General features: G+C 41.1%; 1 protein-coding gene across 2 annotated transcripts in view; it reads right to left on the reverse strand.

Annotated features, from left to right (window-relative positions):
• LOC129733086 (tyrosine-protein phosphatase non-receptor type 9) overlaps positions 1 to 25,318 on the reverse strand; it is a 117,779-nt gene that overhangs the window by 35,828 nt on the left and 56,633 nt on the right. For both annotated transcript variants that reach the window (XM_055694656.1, XM_055694655.1), the window contains exons 2-3: positions 21,732 to 21,965; positions 20,238 to 20,468 (exon numbers count right to left, since the gene is read on the reverse strand). In XM_055694656.1, the coding sequence (XP_055550631.1) occupies positions 20,238 to 20,468; positions 21,732 to 21,965 (465 nt within the window). The remainder of the gene's footprint in view (positions 1 to 20,237; positions 20,469 to 21,731; positions 21,966 to 25,318) is intronic.

Here is a 25,318-nt window from a genome sequence, read left to right on the forward strand (position 1 = left end):
CTAGAATATCCAAAAAAACCGAGATCTGATAACCTAAACCAAAGTTATAGCCAAAACAATTTATGGTAATTAATATAACCACCATTTCGTTGAGAGCAACAGTGGTACATGTCCAGTCTATGCATGTTAGATGAATTGTAAGTCGAAGATCTTAGGATATGAAACAATCATGTCTTCAGCAAAGTTGGTCAAGTGATTGAGTCTTTTCAGATGAAGATCTGTCTGCTTTGAAATTTTATCACTAGGTGGCGCTAGTGTACCCGTGACTATTTTGTAACAGAAAGCATTTTACCTATTTCAGTATTAACTCGTATGCTGTTACCAAATACATATACATTAGCGCCACGAAGAGACAGAATTCCTTAACAAACAGATCATCATTCTATAGTTCTCAATCACTTGGACAACTCTGCTGAAAACGTGAATGTTCTATGTCCCAAGATTAGAAAGCTATAATGCATCCTTCATGCCTACACTGGACATGTACCACTTTTGCTCTCAACGTTTTCTGGTTGTCATTATTTTTCCCATAGAACAAAAGTGGTACATGTTTTACCATTGAAGTTTGTGTAAGTTTCTCAACCGGAACCCGTTATGCTTTCATGTACCGTCTTTTGAAACCTTTCCAGCAATGATTCAGTGCAGTTATATTGGAAAAAATTGTTGAAAATAATTTACTATTTGAGTGTTTTCGTTTATCGCGTCTCCTGAAAAATTTACTTAATGGCACATGTACCACTTTTGCTCTCAACGGCTCATATGGCTAACTTAAACGTTAGCCATATAGCTATATAATTTTTGAAAAATTTGTTGTTTTAAGAAAATTGCAAATTAGTAATTGCCACTAATAAAGAATAAAATGCAAACCTAACTTTATATCACCCAAATAAAATAATTATAATTCATTGCAGAATCAAAATTTGTATATAAATTATCGGCAAATCGAAAAAAATGTAATTCGAACACATTTTCACAGAAAAAGAAAATTAGAAAGAAAACTAAAAAACATGTCGCTAACGTTTGAAATAATTATACAATGTACGCTTAGGAATGCGGAACAAAACATAATTTAAAATATAAAAAAAATATCCTCAAATTTTGCAAAAAAAATTTTAGGGGAAGGGGGATTTCAGAACGTTCAATATGCTTTCCCCCTTCCCCTAATATCAAGCAACGCTGAACAACCTGACCCCCCTCAAAATTTTCAATTTCGAGCCAACATCGTAGTAACGTAACTGTCTCTACTACCCCCCCTCCCTCCCCTCTATGTAACAATAAGTAACGCAGACTCAAACCGCTCCCCCCCCCCCTTTCATGCCTTACATCATTTGTGTACGACGCCTTATTCGCGCAGTGCTCGTTTTAATCGCTTCAATTGAAGTCAATACTGTTCCCCGGTGATGCTATCGTTCGGTTTAAATAGCTCATAATGAACAACATCGACCTAGTTCTCCCAAATACACACTAGAGTCTTTGCAGCGTCTATATTTGGTCGGGTTGATGACGTAGAAGCTTGACCGTGCTGTTCCCATAACTTTCCTTTCTTTGGGTTGTTGTAATTTTTCATCACTCTTCTAGATGCGATGAAGAAAACCCTTCCTTTTTTCTATTTCAGTAGTAAAAATACGTAGGCGAAAATACGACGCTCAACATCCCTTGGCTTCAAATCATAAGGAACTAAAGTTCCTTGTTTGTGGATCATTGTAAGCAAAGCAGGTAAATAGCTTAGAAATGGCATAACGGGTAACTCCTAATATCGAAGCAAGCTGTTCCTGCGTTTGGCATGGATCTTCATCGAGCAATTCCTCTAATTTGGTCTTTGAAGGTTATTTACTTTTCTTCATGCGGACAGTTGTGAACATCGAAATTACCGTCTTTAGGGCGACAGAACCAATCACGGCGCGTTGTTTTTTAGAGCAGCTTTCCTGTGAACATTTTTTTGTACTCTCGATGCGCTTCAGTTGCCGTTTTATTTGAATGAAATGAGAAAAGTAACACTTGCCGCGAAAGACGATTATTTGGCTCAAATAAGACATTTTCACACGGCTATAACCTGTCGAAGAAAACCATCATTTTCATCATTCTGAAGATTTCGTTTCCAATTTTCCTGCATATCGTGTGAATAGTTTACACATTTTTACTGATTGCTTTTTTTGAACTGCTGGAAATATTTTACAATAACTAACATTGCTTCTGGGATGTACGGTTTATGAGTTACAGTTTTTTGAGGCAGTAAATCAGAAAAAAATGTTCAAATCATTCGAAAAAATAGTGGTTTCATTAATATTGGTCCTTGGGTAATTTGGGTAAATTTGGGACCCTTCACGATATAACGTATGATAGTAAAACAATAAAAAAAGAAATAGTAATAATCTGGTTGGTACTTTACATGCGCTTTAGTTTAGAAGTTGTTAAATAAATGCTTTGTTTCAGAACTACATGCTTTATCGAACGAATATTTGCTGTATTATATTTATTACTAACCAATTATTTACTAAATCGTGCTATCTGACTGCGAAGTAAGATAGAGCGACCTTGTTAAGACCATAGGTATCACAAAGAAACGCGTTGGTCATATCATTCATGACTGTTTACACATCAAAAAGTTGTACACGCGATGAGTGCCGCGTTTTTTAACAATTGATCTAAGAGACCACCGTACCAAACTTTCGACGAAACTGGCATTGATTATGTGTAATAGAAATAGGTTTTGTGATTCGTAACAATCCAAATACTACACTCCTGAGTCTAATCGGAAGTCGGTAGAGTGGATATTGCCTCATAAGCGCGGTTCGGAGTGACCAAAAATGCAGCAATCAGCTAGTAAAGTGGGGATCAGTATTTTTTGAGATTTACAATGCATAATCGATTCAATAATGTACAATAATAATGCTTGTTGATTGTTTTTTTTTCTGACATTGTAAAACAATCAACAAGCAAGCTCTTTCATCAAGACAACGCTCCTGCCCATTCTACTCGCGATACGACGCATAAATTAAAAGAAATGCTCTATAACTGCCAGATTTAGCTCCAAGTGACTATTTCCTATTTCTCTAGTAAGCGGTGTGACTCGAAAAAAGAAAAAAAGTTGGAGACAAATGACAATTTGGAAAGACTTGACGCGCAGGACTATTAAACTGGCATCGAAATGCTGAACTACCACTACAAAAAATCAGAAAGGTTGTATGCAAAGCCGCATGGGTGACATAAAATTACATTAAGCTGTTTGTCACATTACTTCGAAAGTGCTAAGTTAGAAGCAAACTTCTCGTTTACCGTATGACTACGTCTTAAGCAGGTATTAAACGAAGTAAATATTCGCTATTTTTTAATACAGATTTTATTTTGTGCAAATAAAAATCGTACCAAAAATAGCAAATATTTGCGTCGTCTAATACCTGCTTTACATTAGCATGCTGTGGAAACTGAAACGAAAATATGCTCTCTTATACAGTCGAATCCCTCTATTACGACAATTTATATAGCGACAAATCTCTCTATTGCGACATTCTCAATGATCTCTTCTGCTCTATATTAATAAAAAATATTCGTTTTATTGCGACATTTCTCTATAACGACGGTCCCTTGCGATGTCGTTATAAAGCGATTCAACTGTAATGCATATTATGTCATGTGACGGATTTTTACTCCAGTGGAAATTTTTGGTTTCCAATGCATTTCCTTCGTTTTTGCAGCGATTGATTGGAAAAGCATCTATGCATCCGTCCAAATACTGAAAATTATGATTTTATGATTCGAACGATTGTACTATTTAAAGTTGTCAAATCTAGTTGAAACGCTATATAAAAGCCTGCTTCTGCTCAAACCTATCATATTACTAGTGGATGGTGACTAGGACAGTCCTAACTAAGCAGCAGCAGTAGTGGCAGTAGATAGCAGCAGCGTGTATCAGTAACAATATTGGCAGCGCTATGGTAGATGCAACGGCACTTCCTTTAATGAAAAATTGCATTTGTGCGGTAGTCGTAGCCGTAACGACAGGCTGCAGCGGTGGTGGTTGCGGTAGCATCAATTTAGTAGTAAGTGCAGCGGTACTTTCTTTTGTAATAAGCTGCCCTTGAGCAGGAGCGGCATAATCAGCGTTAGGTGCATTGGGCAGCAACTTCCTCCAAGGAAAAGCTCTACCGTATTTTTTCAACAACACAAGTGTCAATCAACATTTCTGCCAACTATCCGATTTCGGTATGAAAAACGGCCTTTCACTTTGTTATCAGAGTGCCTCCTAGAGATTTGGAAATATTATTTGAATCAAAATGTTTATAAGATTTTAAAATATCTTTCTCCCAAATCGGTAGCACTTCAACTTCTCTTTTGCACAAAATTTTAAATGATATTCAGTACAAGTAATGTAACAAGCAACCTTATGTGTGCGTGGTTGATCGAGGCGTGCTAGGAACGGGACACATTAGTGGAGTGATCGGGACACATTTATAGTTCTACGTTAACCTTGCAAACGTGACTTTGCAAACAACCCGTATGTTTTTTTTCAAGTTATGTTATTTCTCCAGTTTTGCAAGACGTAGTTTTTTTCCATATGAATAAACGAACAAGCGCAACATGAATTTCATTTCGTGTTAGCAATCAGTAAAACTGGATCGATGAAGCTCTTAACCGCGCAACAAAATTGTACCGTCTTACGGCTCATTCTCAGCCACTCAGCAGTTTATTATGCTGTTGCGTGTTGCATATTGCACCTGTGCGGCTAAGGGACAAAAATTCTGTTCGTGTCGGATGGAAGCAGATATCAGCTAGGCATATTTGGATATGATATCTGTTTGGTTGATTAGTTACTTTTGAAGGGATTTGACGCATGTTTGTTTGACAGTACACCACTAACGGGGTTTATATTTAAAATACAGCCTCGAGCTCACTTTAGTCAGAAAGACTCTTAGCTCATTTCAAATAAGGTAGCATCTCCCCGACGTAATACTTAACCGTCGTTCCGGGAAGACCAGTGCTGGAGACTGGAGGGTTTTAGTGGGTCGGGACAGGGATCAGTAGGTGCCTGGGCGAGTGTAACTACCCCAGCATCTCTCCCCTAGTCTCATCCCCACGCCCTGAGTTCTCTTCTCAGGTGTCTGTTTGCAGATTTCCCCGCCACCTTTTTTTAAAAAAAAATAAGGTAGCATAGTGGGAGCATGATGTCATCCCCCTGGTTCGAGCTGAAAACAGACTCTTATATAGCCCAAAGAGAGCATTACCGGTTAATAGGGTTTAATATCCTATCGATCGTTCTAGAGAAAGCATTCATGAATCGCATGCATGCACGTAACTAAGCTTTTGGTCGAAATCAGAGTTTCAACAAGGCTTGAAATTTATCAATAGTACAATAATTCGCATAATCAAACAATTTCCTGCATTTGGGCGAATGAGTAGCTAATTCTTCAATCGATTGCTGCAAGACCGACGAAAATCCGTCGAAAACTAACCGAATGCTAAGCATTTGAAATTGGACATGATTTCGTCCTCTGTTCAGTTTTACAACGCTTTCATAAAGACGTAGTTCTTCGTCAAATTATATCACTCTAGATGAAGATTACACCGAAGAATTAACAATTCTTTTTAAAAAAATATTTTTTATCTGTAAGCCAAAAGCTTTCCAGCACATGTGATAGTTACCCATTGGAGTCTTCTGTGTATATCCAAAATCTAATTTGTTCGTCATAGATATGTGTGGTGCTTACTTATTATACCTCATTCTAATTATTGAACGTGGAGACTCGCAAATTTGCAGAGTTCGCTTTCACAAAAGCGTGGTTTTGAATTTTAATAAAAGAGCATTCGGTGTCAGTGACTTGAGTGTAGATTTTAGGACAGCAATCAACAGTGGAGCCCGTTAAAATAACCCACATTTATAAATATCTTGTATTCTCGAGCCTTTTTCAAATTGTAGTCCCTTAAATATAAAACTCTGTCCCTTTTTTGTCAATTTTGCACGAATGCATTCAACTCCAATGCTTTTCACTACCTTCTTGTCTGTGAAAATCATTTGTTCCGACTTGATCGCTAAAGGTGTAAACGACTAGCAGTCAAAGGGTACGGATAACAAAGGAGCTGATAAGTGTTGACCTTAGTAGAAGTCAAAGTCAATCCAATTAGCTGCTGTTTCGTGCAAAAGGTCACACTTAATCACAGCACTGGTTTGTTTTTCAAAGTTATTCGAATTAAAATCCTTTTTTTTCGGTCCAACCTTAGAACTTCAAACAGGAGTTTTAACACTCCCAGTAGCAGCAGTTCCAGAAGCTAACGGGTAAAATCATTACTCGAAGCGAAAGGTCGCATGAACCGGCCGGCACACTAGAAAGGTTTCACCGTTTTGCTGTTAGTCCATTCCAGGCAAACCTATTTGTGCGGGAACACTTGGACTGGAAGTCAAATTGTTTATTTTTAATTTACTTATGACGGTACTGAAACAACTCGTTCGTCGTCTGTCGAATAAAACTAAAACCGGTACGAGACACTTTTTCCGCTGTCGAGTATTTGTTATGCATCAAATGATTTGAAGCAGTAGAAACTAACTGTTTGCAACGTCGAAAAAAATTAAGGTTTAGAAATACAAATGATTCACTAAACTAAACCATATAAATAGTGAAGTCAACATTTCTTCTGCATGAATAAACTCACAGTTTGCAGCTGTGGAAGAGACTGCGTAGGAGGAATATCCAAGAAAGATAATTTCTTTGTTCATTGGTAGTTGGTTGACAACTTTTTTTCTCGAAACACTCATCAAGTAAGTACGAATCATGTCATCGCAGGCAGGCGAATAAAGCGCGGCAGACAAATGAAAGTCAAAAATGAATAATCGAACAATGAATATCTGTATGCCACCTACACTCGGTACCAACCCTAAAGTCGTGAGTAAATAAGGGATGTCATATGCTACAGTCTCGCGATAGGTGTGTATGTTTTCGGCACGAAAGCATACCGGACACAGCGGCAAGTAAAAACATCAATCCACTATCGGCACGGAGTGCAGCGCCAAATTGAATCCCCATTTTATCGTTTGCCGAGCCTGAAACTGAATGAAAGTAATAAATGGTTGAGTTATGACAGTTGTTGCAGACCGCGCGCGGCCAGGAATACCATCACGTCACGCAACCCCAGCTATTATGGGCATGCTGAACGTGAAAGGCATCGCTGGGAATAGAGAGGTTTCACACCAGCGAATTTAAGCAATTGAAATCTCAAAATAATACTCTAAAGGTCTTCATGAAAAAGACCACATTTTTTGTAGCTTTATTTCGGAAAATGTGTACTCAAAATTGCACATGTCACATAACTCACAAAGCCTCAAAGACATCTAAGAGAATTTTGCCAATCCCACAGATGGGTTTGCGTAGAATCGCTCAATTGGTGGACTCGCGTTCAAGTAGACAAAATGGCACGCGGAGTCTAAGACGACTGTTTGTTGTTTGAAGATGAAACCTGACACATGAAAATTTTGATTGAGGGGACAGTAGGACGTTTATTGTTACATAAAATGGAGCAAAATTTGGTTACGGAAGAGAATAGGTCAATTATGTTTTGCTTCAAACCTCTAAGGTAAGATGTTTTCAAATATCTCAGAGAAGTGAAATTCGCAATAAATAACAAAATAATCACACGTGTTGAAATACTCACAACCATTAGCAGCAAATCCGACTACACACTTGGAACGTGTTATTTAAGTTTGATATTCCCGCGTAGCTCTTTTTTCACCAGCTAATATTTTGCAAACTTTGTCCTTTAGCACACACTGCACTGATTCTCCACGAGCTTTACAACAATTAAGCTAATATTTCCCGTCACTTTTCACTTCGAATAGTTAATTACCCATCTAACCAACTTGCCAACAACTATTTCCTGTGCCGAAAACACAAACCACAAACCTCAACAAACTTATCGTCAACGTAACTTGTCCTCACGGCACAGTCGCACACGAGGTTGGTGTCAACTTGTAACTAGAGCTCGATGGGAAATGTTTCGTTTCCAACAGCCACTAATTTTAGAGGATGTAGGTTTCTGTTCCTCTTTCACTACATTCATCGTAATTAAGCATGCCATCACATTGCGTCATCTCGGGAGCACTTCGCCGTGTTCGCAGCAAACCACCAGGTAAACCGATCAGCCCCCCAGTGACATCATGTGTTTTTAATAATCACTCTTTGTAACACGATACGATTCCGCCTGTAATCATGAGACACACGTGAAGGAAACTGCACAATAGTCGCAATAATAACTGCGCTACGGAATCCCATAGGCACAAGTTGTTGCTGACTCACCTGCTAGAACCCAGTGCATGCCGCCGAAGATCGAACAGGTAACATGTTCTGGTGCCGCTTAGCGCTGCGTTGCCCTGCACGGTCGTGCCAGAATGCGATGAACGAAACGAAAAGCGGACGTCTTCGATAACGGAGGCAGCACTTGATAAACATAGCCCTGCGGCCACTAAACCTCACCGTGGGCCTACCCGAAGCGTTTTTCTACACTAGCGCTTTACAACAAGACACACCGTTCGACCGAATCGGTGGACCCCTCGGTTGCACAGTGCACGAGGGTGATTCCGAAACCTCAGGCAAACACTCTGACTCGTTATCTAATCACCGAATCGCAATCGAACGGAACACACCTCTTGCAGGAATTTGCAGTTTCCTCTAGACTTCGTGCAGCTACACAAATCACACTTCTTTAGTTTAGGTCGATTGTTTACCTAACCAGACCTGTGCTTATCGGTAGACACTAGACACTATAGTTGTTTGCGAATTGAGCTAAATCATCATTTAAAAGCCATAAACTATAAAAAAACACCAAGCAGCTGCGATGATGGCGTAGCACTGAACGTGAATGATGACAGAATTACGCACTCGATCACTTTCAGAACGGGGCGAGTGGGCCCGAGGTCACCTTATTATACGCAGATCGCCACAAGCAACAGCCAACTTTTTTTTGCTTCTTGACCTATCCCACTCGAGTTCAGTTGAGCTGTACAGACTGCATCGCAGATCGTGAAATCATCTGCACACAATTAGCACAAACATCAACACTTTAGCAACCAGTGCTCAGTTGAAGCCTCACACAGGTAGGACAGCTCAATTAGGCAAACACGCGCCCCAACCGTCCCCGACATTGGAACTAGCCAAAAACGGAAACTAATCACTCGAAGGCAGACGATTCTACACCACTTTGGTACGCACTCGGCACACGCATCGCACATCGGACATCGTCTTCTCTCGCTCACCCGCCGGAAACTGGCGGCAACTACGACAGTACGACAATAATGGCACGAGCCAGGCGACGACGGCGGTGTGTATTGGACTCTGTTTATTCCATACTAAACCGAACGCCCTCACCAACTGTCGCAATCGCAAGCTCTGCCTGACTGTGGAGCAAATCTAGATATCCACGGGCAGCCAGCCGATAGCCGTTCAGGTGTTGTTTTGTTCCAGCTTATATTTCTAGAGAACGACAGTGTTTGTCAACTCTCTCTAGACCGATTCACACAAGGCAGGGTACAGACCAAAACAGTGACCACAGACTGTAACTCACGACTTTCGGCCGACGATGGTAATGAATGAAGGTCCACTATGAATCGAAACGATGTTATTTATTATTTTAATCAAGTTGTACCGGCTGTTCGCGCAAAATGAGAATGACAATCGTACAAATAATTTTTTATTGGCTCTAATGAAGGAAACCCGCCTCCAAATTTTATAAATATTCTGACCGAAAATCGGAGACTAAAAAAAACAGTATTAATTTCATTGTCCGGGTGGGGCACGCTTAGGTAAATTTGATCGGAACTACGAATATGAAGGAAGATGAATGGTTTGTTGTTATATCAAACTTTCCAGCCTTCAGTTATTAGACTACAGAGAATCAATGATCGAAACTGGACTCAGCGGGTTTGATTTGAGATGTATCGACAAAGCCACAAACATTTTAAAATCCGGAAATTCCGATTTCTTTTTAATCGTTTCACAGGGTACCCGGCTAGCCAGGCCACCTGATAGAAATGCTTCTAACTTTTACAATTCTTGACGAATTAAGGATTTTGGTTCGTCAAAATATTGGAAAATTGCTCTATCCTTAGTATCTGGGACCGAGAGCAGCCTTGGACCATATCTGTTCTTTTTAAATCCAGATCTTCTGGCGAAAAAAGTAGTATAATTGTCAGTAAAATCAAACAACATTACAACAACATTACAACATTACATTCATGAAATCTCTCCAGGAATTGATTTTCATTCATTTTGAATGAAACATTAACAATGTGTATATCAAAATTTATGAAATCATTCCAGGGGGTTCTTTTTGAGTCGACATGCTAACTTGTCTCCAGAATGGTTACTTCGGAAACTTATTTGGGGCTATTTTGGAAACCTGCTTCGTCGTGGCTATTCCGGGAACAACTCATCAGTTAGATTTAGCACGGAAGAAAATGAACTCTCGGAGTAATCTTATGAATGTTGACATATATATTGTTGAGGTTTTTATAAAACATGTTCGTGGCCATATAGAGCCGTACGAGAGGCAGCTCCGAAGTGGCCTTTTCGGGGACTAAAATGGATGAAAAACAACTTCTGGCGTGATTTTATAAATTTTGACATACGTATTGCTAAGGATTTTATAAAACATACTTGTGGTCATATAGAGATCTACTAGAACCTTTGAATTCAAATCAACTTCTAGACTGACTTGGTGAATTTAGATCCCAATTCTGTTTGGCTTTATTGCCATTTGCTAAAATTTAGCTTGGATTTTGAACTTGGTCTTGGAGATTCGGATTTACCGGAACTATATGGCGACCAACGGCTTTTTAGGTAGCGTTTACTAAATAGACAAAGTTTCCAATCTCTCAACAGATCAAGATCCAAAATCGAGCAAGAATTGAGCAATTTAGAAGCATTTTATTTCGGTGGGAAGCTTGGTACCCTGCGGAACACTTACGGGTGTCCGAATTACCGAATAAATAACTGTTAAACTTTAATGAACCGAAAGTAACAGAAATTTGAACGTTATATCAGAAATGTTAGAGCAAAAATGCATTAATCTCAAAATTAAAAAAAAAAGTATGCAAGATTTTACTGTCGGAAATATTTTTCCACTTTCTATAACGATTTATATGTGATGAAACCCGATGTTCAGGCTACTCGAAAATACAATTCCCGAATTTTCATATCCAAAATAGCTCACTTATCCAAAACACTCTCTTTTTGTAGTTCTTAAAACAGTTGTAATTCAGACTGTTTCATGCCATTTCAAAAAACATTTTAAAAAACTGGTTCAAAACAGTGTTGTTAATCTCGCTCGCGAACAGCATGCAACATCTCATGTGAGCTTTTCGTTGCTGCCGCTATTACACACTGGAGAAATCTCCATTCAAACTATTTCTCGTTCTTTTTCGCTTTCTTTCTTGCTCGCAGTCGCTCTCGAGATCATACACACACACTCCTGTCTACTCTCCGCGTGTGTACTCGTGTGTACCTACTCCCTACTCGGGAGAACGACTAGCCGAAGACAATTGTTTCAAGATGCTTTGCGATGGTTGCAGAGGGACAAAAAATAATGGGTATCGGGCTACTTCAGCAGCGGTTTGTTTCGGCTGGTTTAGCATAAGACTGCTGTAAAAATTTCACCAAAGCAGTCCAATACTCTACACGTGCCAGTATGCGACACTTCGCCCCACTGTCGGCTGTCGGTGCATGAAGTAAAACCGGGTAGATGAAAAAAGCATTTTCGTTTTCGAGCACAGTTTTAAGCACACCTCCTAGTCGAGCAATTTTAGTCGAATACTCCTACTCGCTAGCAGAAATTCGCGTACTCTTTTACAGTCGCTGAGTAGCAATACACAAAAGTTTTTGCATGTAGGTTCGTGCTTGCTGCTACTCAGGGCAATGCATGAAGAATGAAGAGTATCTCGAAAGCGTGTGAGCAAAAGACTTGAGAAGCGTAGCTTATGTCTCGTTCTCAAGCAGAAAGAAGGAGAAAGGTGTTGGCTTTCGCTCGCTTTGCAATGCTGGTTCAAAATTGGTCCACTAGACAGATATCAAACAAAACCTATGTTTTTCTTCTGTTTAATTCGTTTTTTATTTCTCAATTTTTTTACGTAGAACTACGTTTTACTCTAGTAGGGTGGCGTACTGTGGAAAGTGCAAAGAAAATGTGCCCTCTTCAAAACGTATATTATGTTACTACCACTGAACGGATGTTGAACGCCAATGTTTTTTTTAATCAGTGCATTTGTTTGGCACGGCTCATTAGTCTTCATGTTTTACGGAGCCAAATTTCATTAGCGATGTCACGCCCTGTGGTATTTGATTGAAAATTGTATCTTCCGGTTACAATGTCCTCTTATCGTCTGATGTTCTCGTCATCGGAGTTCAATCGTGTTCTTACTGTTATTTGAATGTGGGCGAAAGAGAATGAGACTAGACTGGGGCATGAACGGATTTAAGGAAAACGAATATCAGGTGCATTAGGAGCATTAGGAGCATAGGACATCACACATAGAAACAACCGGATGTTTACCTTCGACCGAATCATTTGTTTACCTACCGCTTACTCCAAACCCAATACAATGAAAATGAGTCTCAAATGTATAATGATTAGACATAACTCGACACTTTATGCAAACGAAACCTCTACCTACCTTCAAGCCCTTGAACCACGGGTTTGTCGATACCTTGGGGATAAATAAATTCAACCACCTTCTCAGTTTGGTCCAAGAATTTTGCCATCTGATGAATGAAAAGTTGATTTGAGAATCAATTATTTTAGGTTTAGTTTCATAGCACTCAACCAACCACAAGCTCGATTCCATAGCTGAGACCAAGATTACAATGTAAAACGTACGTGCGTTACTTCCACTAAACAGATCTTGAACGCCAATGTCTTAATCTATAGATTAAGTTTTCTCTTTTTTTTTGGTATAATAATTAGCATATCTTATGAAGAAAAAAAAATTAGCATATCTCTTCAATTTCAAACCAGTGAAAAAATGAACTAAAAATCACGAGCTTGCTTTCTGCTCGTGATATTTTTTTAGACCCATGCTGTAAGTGGCTCCGCCCTTTTTTCGAATTATGTCATTTTCTTAGCTTCGCAATACGTATTCGCCTTGCAAAAAAATGATACGTTATTGCGGATTGGAAGAAAGAGAATCAAATTGTTTTCGTTTCAGAAGGACACGACGGACTTTCAAGCTATGTCATTTTCCAAGTTTCGCAAGACACAAAGATTTTTTTTTTCTGTTTGTAGTACAAATATACGAAAAAATAATCTTATTTTGTGTTTGCAAGCAGTGGAACTGGGCCGAGTGAGCTCACTCTCTCTCTCTCTCAGCCAAGCAACTTTTTTATAGGGGGATGTTTGTTATGGTTTATTTATATACTCATATGTATTCACAATATATATTGTCTGTTCTGTCACAAATGGTGACATATCACCCTTTTATGTATATTTTAATTTTATCTTATTATTTTTAATTTATCTTTTTCTATACATAAAAAATGAGTTTCTGTAAGTTACACTGAGTCCGCAAAACACAGTTTAACTCAAGAACGGATAAGCGGATCGACGTAAAAATGTGTACGTAAGAGTTTCTGAGGCCTTGGAAGGTTATTATGCTAATTTGAGACCCCTCCCTCTTCTTGAAGGGAGAACCGCCATACAAATAATAAACACAATAAACACAAATCACTATATAACTTTAAAACTATATAGGCTAATGGAACCTAATTTGGAATGTGAAGATTTTTTAGTACAAGAAACGTTTCTATGATGATTGACACCCCACACTATTCTGAAGGGGGCGGGGGTCCCACACAAATGAAATACATATTTCAACTACCCCAGAGACCACTTTGAATTCTAAGATGGCGAGTTGCGGTTTCTGGAAAACAGGTCAAACTGGTCAAAAATTATCCAATACGGGTATTTACGGAACCAGAATGTTTTTCAGACGCCAGAAATTGATTCCACAGGACAATTACAATCCAAGCAGTGCATGCTCCAATGTCGACCGCGCGGTAAGCGCTAAAATGTTGAAAATCGAAATTCGGCTCGATGGGCATGTTTTTTACGCAACACACGTAATTTTTTAAAATTAATCTTGTAGGATTGTTTCTCAGCTGTCGAATGCCGGACTCAAAACTAAAATCGGTGGTTGCCAATTTGTTCAAAAACGCGTTTGACTGGTTCCAAATAGCGGCGAATTCAAGATTGAGACCAAAACTTTGAACATTTTATTTATTTATTTATTCACAATAATTTATCTGAAAGTTGTTAGAATATGTATTAAAAATTTGAGTCAAGTGTACGAAATATTTGATTTGTTCAACCTATTCACAAACTTGCGAAATAGTTCGCCCAACTCAAACAATTCTTTTACTCTCGAGAAGGCCCTGATTGCAGCGGTAATAGGTTCTTTAAATGCGAACGAACCTGAACCATTGCTTCGCGGCTCAGCAGCTGCTACACCAAGCAGCCACTGAGTCGTTGTCGGACATCGCCGTCATATCGGATCCCTACCGCATCCCTCCCGGAAACGGTAATTGGGTTGCGGATAAGTCCAGTTTGGCGGCCATATGTACGACGAGCAAGTTCCCGGTTCAGGAGGTTGTCTCAACCTCAGAAGAAGGGTACGTAGTTGCTAAGGTAAACGGAGTGTTCTACTGCAGTTGCTATGCTCCGCCACGTTGGTCTACCGAAAGGTTCACCCAGATGGTCGACCTCCTATCCATGGAGCTAACGGGCCTAACGCCGTTGGTGGTGGCGGGCGACTTCAACGCTTGGGCTGTTGAGTGGGGAAGTCGCTTCACGAACCAGAGGGGCCAGATCCTGTTGGGGGCTTTTGCAAAGCTCAACCTAGATCTGGCCAACGTTGGGAACCAAAGTACATTTAGCAGAAATGGTGCGGAGTCGATTATCGACGTAACGTTCTCCAGCCCAGGACTGATCAAGAACTGGAGGGTAGACGATGGCTACACTAATAGCGACCACCAGGCGGTCTGTTATAGTGTAGACAACAACGAGAGGCGGCAAGCGACGGGTAGAGCCAACACTCCGACCGTTCGCGGGTGGAAGACATCGCACTTTGATGCCGAGGTATTCGAAGAGGCAATGAGAAGGGAGCGCGAGGGGGGCAGTTGGCTCCGCCCGACTGCTGACCAACTAGTTGCTATGCTATCGCGGGCGTGCGACGCCACCATGCCTAGGACTCGCCAACCTAGGAATGGAAAGCCACCGGTTTACTGGTGGACGGACGCGATAGCCGACCTTCGCAGTGCGTGCCTCCGTGCAAGACGGAGGATGCAGCGTGCGCGAAACGAAGAAGAGAGGACAGAGCGCCGCGCAGCATTCAGTTCGGCAAGATCGATGCTAAAGAGTGCGTTAAAGGCCAGCAAGAGGGCCTGCTTCGATAGGCTATGTGCGAGTGCCAATACAAATCCGTGGGGTGACGCCTACAGGATCGTAATGGCCAAGACTAAAGGCGCGCTGGCGCCTGCAGAGCGATCACCAGCGATGCTGGAGCGTATCATCGAGGGACTCTTTCCACGCCACGAGCCAAGTCCTTGGCCTCCGGCAGTCGAGTCTCACGTCCGACGTTCCAGTATCTCAGACATAGACCAGAGATGGTCGGCCAACCTGCCGAGCATCCAATCCGTGAGCGACGACAGCCGTGTCGAGGCAGGGGAGGAGGCAAGGGTTACGAATGATGAACTCATCGTGATCGCCAAATCCCTAAAGGTGAGCAAGGCACCGGGACCGGATGGTATCCCTAACCTGGCGATCAGGCTGGCGATAAAAACGGCCCCCGGGCTGTTCAGGGCAGTCATGCAGAGGTGCCTGGATGACTGTCTCTTTCCGGACAGGTGGAAGCGGCAGAGACTGGTCTTATTGCCGAAGGCTGGGAAACCGCCAGGGGACCCATCGGCATATAGGCCTATCTGCCTGCTGGACACCGCGGGCAAGGTGCTTGAGAGGATCATCCTCAACAGACTGGTGAGGTACACGGAGGGTGTACACGGTCTGGCAAGTAACCAGTTCGACTTCCGGAAGGGCAGGTCCACGCTGGACGCAATCTCTTCCGTCATCAAGACGGCGGAGGTAGCAATCCAGCGCAAGAGAAGGTGAATACGCTACTGCGCAATCGTCACGCTCGACGTGAAGAATGCGTTCAATAGTGCCAGTTGGGACTCCATAGCGCTCGCGCTCAGGAGCATCCATGTACCGGTGTCGCTGTACAAGATTCTGGAAAATTATTTCCAGAATCGAGTACTTGTTTACGACACGGAGGAGGGTCAGAAGTGCGTCCCAATTACCGCAGGAGTTCCGCAAGGTTCTATCCTGGGCCCGGTGTTGTGGAATGTCATGTATGACGGAGTGTTGAAACTCAAGTTCCCTGTAGGGGTTGTGATCGTCGGCTTTGCAGACGACACAACGCTGGAGGTTTACGGCGAGTCTATCGAGGAGGTCGAGTTGACGGCCGCGCACTGTATACGCAAGGTCGAGGACTGGATGCGCTCCAGGAAACTGGAGCTTGCGCATCATAAGACGGAGGTCACGGTTGTGAACAACCGTAAATCGGAGCAACAGGCGGTGGTCAGAGTCGGAGACTGCACCATCACCTCGAAGCGATCCCTGAAGCTCTTGGGGGTTATGGTGGACGACAAGCTCACGTTCGGGAGTCACGTCGACTATGCCTGTAAGAGGGCCTCATCGGCTATTGCAGCACTATCTCGTATGATGTCCAATAGCTCAGCGGTTTATGGCAGCAAGCGAAGACTTCTTGCCAGCGTGGTTTCGTCCATACTTAGGTATGGTGGGCCAGTGTGGTCCAGAGCGCTAGGTACTAACAGTTACCGTGGTAAACTGGAAAGTACCTACAGGCTCATGTGCCTGAGAGTTGCGAGTGCGTATCGTACGGTGTCATACGATGCAATCTGTGTCTTGTCCGGCATGATGCCTATCAGCATCGCCATCAAGGAGGACGGAGAGTGTTTCGACCAACGTGACACAAGGGGCATACGAGGTACCAGAAGGTCATTCTCGATGCTCCGCTGGCAGCGGGAATGGTCCAACTCCACAAAGGGCAGATGGACGCACCGACTCATACCGGAGATATCCGGCTGGCACAAAAGCCACTCCCCGACGTAATACTTAACCGTCGTTCCGGGAAGACCAGGGCTGGAGACTGGAGGGGTTTTAGTGGATCGGGACAGGGATCAGTAGGTGTCTGGGCGAGTGCAACTACCCCAGCATCTCTCCCCTAGTCTCATCCCCACACCCTGAGTTCTCTTCTCAGGTGTCTGTTTGCAGATTTCCCCGCCACCTTAAAAAAAAAAAAAAATAGCGGCGAATTCAAGATTGAGACCAAAACTTTGAACATTTTATTTATTTATTTATTCACAATAATTTATCTGAAAGTTGTTAGAATATGTATTAAAAATTTGAGTCAAGTGTACAAAATATTTGATTTGTTCAACCTATTCACAAACTTGCGAAATAGTTCGCCCAACTCAAACAATTCTTTTACTCTCGAGAAGGCCCTGATTGCTGCGGTAATAGGTTCTTTAAATGCGATCGATGTTCAATGGAATGCGTTGTGTAACAGGCCAGGGGGCCATCCACATACCACGTGGACAGATTTTAAACGATTATGACCACCCCTACCCCTCTCCAGGACAACTACTCATATAAATGCTAAAAGTTTTGTATGGACCGTGGACATTACACATACCCCCCCAAGCTGTCCACGTGGTATGTGGAGGCACGGAAGTTTAGCAGGAACAGGAGCGTCGGTGAATCTATTTCGCTATTCAATATTTTCGCAACAGATGCAGCTTGTTGGATTTTGCGACGACGTTTGAGCGTGTCAAGGCCAAATAATTGACAGCGGTCAGGATACGGTGGGAGATTTTCCGGATCACGCCAGGGTAGATCACGTGATGCAAGTCGGACAAATCCCTTCTGAACACGTTCGATCGCAGATACCAAGTTAACTGATGAGGGTACCAAATCAAGCTACAATTTTCAAGTAGTGGTCGTACTAGAGAACAACACAAGGCTTTGCAGCAGTAAGGGACTTTGAAGTCACGGTAAATTTTTGCAATAAATCCCAGCTGTCGAGTCGTTCGAGAAATTAAGCTGGCATGATGTAGGTGGAAAGTGAACTTAGCGTCGCAAACACGGTCAACTCTTCTCAGCTCAAGTCTTATCAATGCGGTATTTGAATATAAAGCAAAGCCAAGCAAAGCCTTGGTGCTACATTCCGATTCGGAACTTGACCTTCTGTTTACTATACACAGACTTCGCAGCCAACCGTTAAGTGTACAGGACAATTGCGGGGCTAGCGCTACGATCCTACTGACACTAACAGTCTCTCCCGAGTCGAGACTCGAACCTACGACGACCGGCTTGTTAGGCCAGCATCGTACCTCGAGACCAGATGGGGAGGTTAATTTGAATATAATTGGGGTCAAAATACGGTGGAATGTCATGACCCCACATTTTCCAAGAATAATTGCCAGCCAGTTCCTATGGCAGCAATCAACGAAAACATTCAACATATCCTGCAAACGACGACAATCTTCGATTGCACGGACTACAGCTATTCGCGTATACCAACTTACAGCCAACTACACGCCGTAGCGTTGCATCATTGATGAATAGCGCGAAAAGTAAAGGCCCCATGTTGATACCTTGCGGGACTCTCGACTTATTTGTGGGTTGCGGCGAAACACAAGAACGAAGCACGTTGTATCCTTCCACATGAATACGAACTTAACCATCCAACAAATGGACGCCGTGAAATTTTACGCAATAATATGCTATGGTCAATACGATCGAAAGCTGCCTTCAAATCAGTGTAGATGACATCAATTTGCGCTTTTTGTTCGAGATGTGTAATGTACATCGAAGGAAATTCAGGAAAGTTAGAACAAACTGAGCGATTCAGCATGAAACCATACTGCGCGGTAGAGATGTAATTTCTAGTGAAATGAAGCATGACGTTACTAACTATAATCTTGAACAATTCAGAACCAGCTGAGAGACTAGTTATGCCTCGATAATTCCATTTTGATACATTTTGACGACTACCAGAACACTTCGTATAAAAGCCCTGGATGTTTTCAGCATAATGACGTACTGTTTGTAAAGTTTTAGAACAAAATTTTGAAAAATGTTTCAAAAAAATATTTGATTTTCTCTTTTCTAAAAACTTGTTCAGTTCTTGACAAACGAGGGGTCTATTAACTGGAACGAGTTTAAGTATAATTTTGTTTTTTTTTTTTACTGCGTTTAATCTAACTAACACAAAAATCAATTCTTGAAGACCTCGTGTCACTTGTGGCCTGGTTTCAGCGAGAATTGCCCTTATATAACATGGCGTCTTGGATACCATCCTCTATTGTTTCTTTAAATTGAATAAAAGATCATGATCACTCAAAAAAAAATATTGCTATAAGAAAAAAAAAACAAAACATATGACTATCGAATTGAAATCTAGAAACTCACGTACAAAGAAAAAAGTGACATCCAAAATTTCCTTTATTTGCCATAGTGGAAATGATTTGCGAAAATGAAGCAACCCAATTGATTTCGAGATCCATAAAAATCAAAGCTAAGTGCCGTTTTTTAACAGTTATTCATGAAAATAAACATTCCGACTTACGATTCTAGTTATACGGCTTCATTTAAAACTATAATTTTGTTTCGTGGAGATTCAAACGTTCTCGAAACGGACAGTTCTAGTCGAGTTTCATCAGCCTGCTAGTAGTAGAGATAAACTAAACAAACGTCACACCACCACTAACCATAATGCCATATATTCCCACCATAGTAAACTGCACTAAATCGAACGATCACGGCTTGGCGCAGCGGTAATTTTGTGTAGGCCGTAGGCCGTAGGCAACGTTAGTTCGGTATGGGCAAAACTGCTGCGAAGTTGAAATTCTAGGAAAATAACGCAGTTAGTCAGTCGCGTCACCTTAGTCGAGAGAACCAATGCTGCGTAGAATCGCAACGGTAACGCGCGGAGACACATCATACAAGAGCAGCACAAAGTTTACAACGTCTGTGCGAGCTTAATAGAGGATATGCTTTCCGAATCATATATAGATATATAGATGAACGCAAAAGTTGGATCTGCTCGATATTTGAAGCAAATACATTTGATTTTATCAAGGGTAATTTGTCATTTCTAAAGGAGACTTTGAGAGTTAACAGTTACTTACCTTCAACAGTGTGAGTATTTTCTGCGACAAATCGTAATCAAAATTGGAATACTTGGAGGTGCTCATGTCGTAGATGAACACCAGTCCGGCTTTCTGCGTTTCGGCGCTCTGCAGGGCGACGTCCAGCTGGTACACAACTCCCTGAAGAGTGGTTTTGTGTGTTACTATCTCCGGGTAATGCAGGTTGGCAGTGAATAATGCGATTGCGGCGCCACTAGCATCGCGTCCGGGCTGCAAAAAAATGAGGCGAAGGTAATTAATAACAAAACCCAGCTGAAAGCTGCAAAACGCGACGGAACGACAAGAAAGGAGACGAGGCGGGCGTTTGATCATCAATGGTAGGTTTTGTTTCATACCCGAGGATTGGAGTGAAAGCTTTCGAAACGGTTGATAATTTCGTCATCCAAACTCGAATGATTTTCTTATTTTTATTATTAAATGGATGGTGTTTTGATCATTAGAAAAATAAGAGACAAGGTTTTTTAAACTATTTATATTTTCCACGTTCAGTTAAACGATTATTCCTTTTACAAGTTTACAAGATTATGACAGGATGTCTCGAAAAAAAACTCAAGATTGTTATCATCACACAAGCTTTGATGACTTTGAAGAGCCGCGATGAAAATTTGAACACTAGACAACGAGCACCTCAGCCATAACGTTACGTATGGACACCCCTCGGAGCGCAATAGTTTATACAATTCCTAAAACCAATGGACAGTGGAAACGCTCGGGGCTGCCGTTTAAATTGGCAACTTTCTCCTAGCCTAGAGGTGCCACAAACGATTGTAATTGTTGTGCTCGACACGCCACATGCCTGCACACATCATCACTGCTCCCCACGGCTGGCAGATGGTTGTAATTGTAACGAGCGGCCAGCAAAGCCGCGCGAAAATTGCATTATATATACGCACAATAAACCCGTGCGCTCCTATAAGAGCGTATTTCTGTACAAATGTACTCAAATAAGTCGACCGTTTCGATTATAGTCTGTTGATGTTGCCTCTTTTGTGCCATACATGTTTATAGTTTTAACAGAAGATTCGAAAGCAGCAGCCGAGATCAATATCCTGAGATGAGGCGAAACACTACACTACACGCAGTTGCAAGTGAGAGATTTCGCACCGTTGGCCGGGTTTCAGCGGAACTTTCTGAGTTAAGTGATTTCGGTAAATTAGGCAACATTGCATACTTGAAAACTAGACGCACTGAGCCTTAAACAAAACTTAATTTTGCCAACGAATTTGTGCGAAATTCCTCAATTGAACGCGTCCATTTAGATCCGTGTTGTATAACCTACAGTACATCACAACAAAAAACTGTCACTATCTAGGAGTGGGATTCTCGTAAACGGCTACCGGATATTGATAAACAAAGTGTAGGATTACATTGGCAATGTCATTCATTAACAATTTTTTCGCAGACCGCCGTAATCATCGCACTGAATGAGGAAAGAACACTGATATCACAAGTCTAGGCTACTCAATCACTCACCAGTATCGTGAACTTCCCCGTTTCGAGCTCTACCCGCAGGGGATCGCTGAGCGGGTCGAATCCGTACAGACCTTCCCGTTGCCGGATCTGCTCGTGCTGCTCGTAGAGCGCTACCGCTCGGGGAATGTCGAACTTTCGTGCCAGCAGGAACTTTGTCGCAATCGCCGGTGTGACGGCCTTCCGGTGCGGGTCACTGTTGGAACTATTAATCAGATCTATGAACTGTTTCACCGCCTGTAATGGAAAGGAGAGAAAATCGACCGTTAGTTAGTGTATTGTCTGCTGAAACAATGGGTAGGCTAAAAGTTTTCAGACCCTCGGCGGGGTTCAAAACAAACGAACACAATGTTGTCCCGTTAGGAGAGGATCACTTTAGTTTGGTTAAGGTTTCTGCATATATGCTAATGGTCAGCTGAAAGTGGTTGCCGAAAGCTACAACCACTTGCGAGACGCCGACTAAATAAACCATAATAAGTATAGTAAGTAGTAAGTAGTCGAAAGTAGTCGAAAATAGAGCGAAACGGAAAACAAAATAAATACAGCTGAAGGCTTGAAATTATGCGAAAATTAGAATAAGCATGGGGGTTGTACAATTGAAAATTGTATTCGCAATGGTGAAAAACAAAACTCAAGCGGTGAGCATTATCCGGTACACCATCATCGAAGCTTGACGACAGACAGTTAATTATGGTGAGAAGAAATGTTACAGATTTGACGGCGTTTGTTGGACGTTAGATAATTTAGACAATGAACCAACTCTCAATAAAAGTTCAAGATGACGTCAAGCTATTTTATGTTTGTTATAACAGATATTCGGAGGTGACTCGCATCGAACAATATTGAATACATTCATATCAAAGTTACAGCATTTTCCTTCAGAAATCGTTTTGTGTTATGCTTTCATCTGCTCTAACCAGGATAATCTTTTTTCATAAATTACTTATTTTGTTACAAGAGTTGTCAAGCAACTCTGGAGACGTTTAGATGGAATATTTTAGAGGCACCTTATTCATCAGACACTGTGAAAGGACCTCAATTTTTAAAAGAGATAGTATACATAACTAATTCTTAGATGTGCCCCAAAGAAGCAACTCACGACTGTTGCTTTTAGCAGTATTTGAATTCTTCGGTCGGTACGTTCTTTATTCATTCAGTAGAACATAATATTACTTAGTCGCTTGCATTGCCTGCAAGGATCATTTTCAACAGGTCAATATCCGAGGGAAGCTTTCTCAGTGCATGGAAATCAGCAGCAATTGTTCCCGTTCATAAGGCAGGCAGTATTCACGACGTAAAAAACTATCGGGCTATATCCATACTGAGCTGCTTACCCAAAGTGTTCGAAAGCCTGGTCCACGATTCGCTCTACCCAAAATTCAGCACGTTATATCCGAATGGCAGCATGGTTTTGTCAAAAAACGTTCGACGACCACTAACCTGATGGCATATGTTTCTTCGCTGATTTGCGCATTGAATAAGCGTCAACAAGTCGATGCTATTTACGTTGACTTCGCCAAAGCGTTCGATAAAGTGCCTCGCCTTCTGCTGGTAACAAAGCTACGGAAAATGGAATTGCCGGACTGGCTCACGAAATGGATATCGTCGTACCTCAACGAGCGCAGCGCGTATGTACGTATCGGCGGAGCGTGTTCTTTGCCGTTTATGTTACATTCGGATGTGCCCCAGGGAAGCCATCTTGGACCTCTATTGTTCATTTTTTTTGTCAACGACTTATGTTCACTCCCAAGTACATGTTTGCTGACGATCTCAAATTTTTTCGAGTAGTTACGTTTACTCTTGACTGCTGTGCTATCCAAGCACATATTGACACCTTGTTAAGCTGGTGTACTCTTAATGGTATGGAAGTGAACGTGCGAAAGTGTAACGTGATTTCGTTTTGCAGAAAAAGGCATGTCACGTTGTTCGACTACAGGATGTCACAAGCTAGTATCAACCGAGTCAATACTGTGAAGGATTTAGGCATTCTTCTCGATGCCAAGTTAAATTTTGCTCAGCACATTGCAGCTACGACCGCAAAGGCCTATGCTGTACTTGGGTTCTTCAAGAGAAACACGCAACAATTTAACGATGTATATTGTTTGGAATCATTGTACTGTGCCCTTGTGCGCAGTATTCTTGAGTATGGGGCGCTTGTATGGGCACCTTATCATGCTGTACATATCAACCAAATCGAACGTATTCAGCGCCAGTTTCTTCGATTCAGTACGACTGCCACGCTATGAACATCGCTGCTCTCTTATACGACTACAAACTCTGATAAGCAGGAGAACAATGCTACAACGTCTCTTCATTTTCGACCTTTTAGAAAACAACGTAGACAGCTCAGAATTGCTCAGCAAAGTCCAGTTCAACGTACCACAAAGGCTTACTCGACGACGTGATTTTTTGCGGGTTTCCAGATACCGCACTGTTTTTGCCCAAAACAATACATTTGAAGTGTGTTTTTGTAATTGTAACATTGTTTCTGACGTGTACGATTTTAACATGACCAAATCGATGTTTAGACTTAGAATAAGTAGTTTTTAGAAATGTCTGTACGATTTTATTTCGAAGACTTATAAATAAATATAAATATTACTATATACAAAGATGTTTTATATAAAGCTCAACAGATTCACAAGTTTGACTAACTTTTTTGTGTTGAGAGATAGAGGAATGATTTTTTTGGTAAAGTTGTAGAAGATCCAAAAATATAAATTTTTGTTGGACAAACAAAATTTCTATCTTCGTTGGGTACAAAGTTATGAAGTACATTATATGAAAGTTAATAGAAATTTAATTTTTTGTACTCAACTTTTGTTAGTTGCATACAAAACACACGATTTGTCGAAGACTACACATTTCCAGGACTTTTTCTCACAAAGTTAGAGCAGTTTAGATTATTTTTTCGATAACTTTAAGAACGTGGGGCAAGGGGGAAATGGAACCATGAAGTCAATATTTTTCCTCAAGGTTCAGCCCAATTACTACAAATTGTTATACGTTTGTTTTAACTCTGTACCCAATGAAGTTTGAAATTTTGTTTATTCAGCACAGTTTTGTGTTTCATGTTCTGAAACGTTGCCAAATAAACCATTGCCTTATCTTTCAACACAAAATAGTTATTATTCTATTTTTTATATTTCTCTAATATGGATGGATTGGGACAGATGGAACAGACAACGGTTTGTAGTAATTGCCTCTTTTAGCCCTACACGTGATTGAAGTTATCTTAAAACATAAGCTAAAATATGCTATAACTTTGTAAGTAGAAGTCCTGGTAATTTGTGGTATCAGGCAAAAAAATGTGTTTGGTATGCCTCAACAATTTCTTTGAACAACATTTTCTTGTAAAATGCTAACAAAAGTTAAGTACAAAATATTAAACTTTAAGAAACTTCCTCATAATATAGCTTATAACTTTGTACCCAATGAAGATAGAAATTTTGTTTATTCAGCAAAGGTTTATATTTTTTTATCTTCTAGAACTTTGCCAAATAAATCATTTCTCCATCTCTTAGCACAAAAAAGTTAATAATAATCATTATTTATATAGTAAACTTTTCATAACTTTCGACAATTACATA

Source organism: Wyeomyia smithii, chromosome 3, assembly GCF_029784165.1.
Source record: "Wyeomyia smithii strain HCP4-BCI-WySm-NY-G18 chromosome 3, ASM2978416v1, whole genome shotgun sequence".
Lineage (NCBI taxonomy): Eukaryota > Metazoa > Arthropoda > Insecta > Diptera > Culicidae > Wyeomyia > Wyeomyia smithii.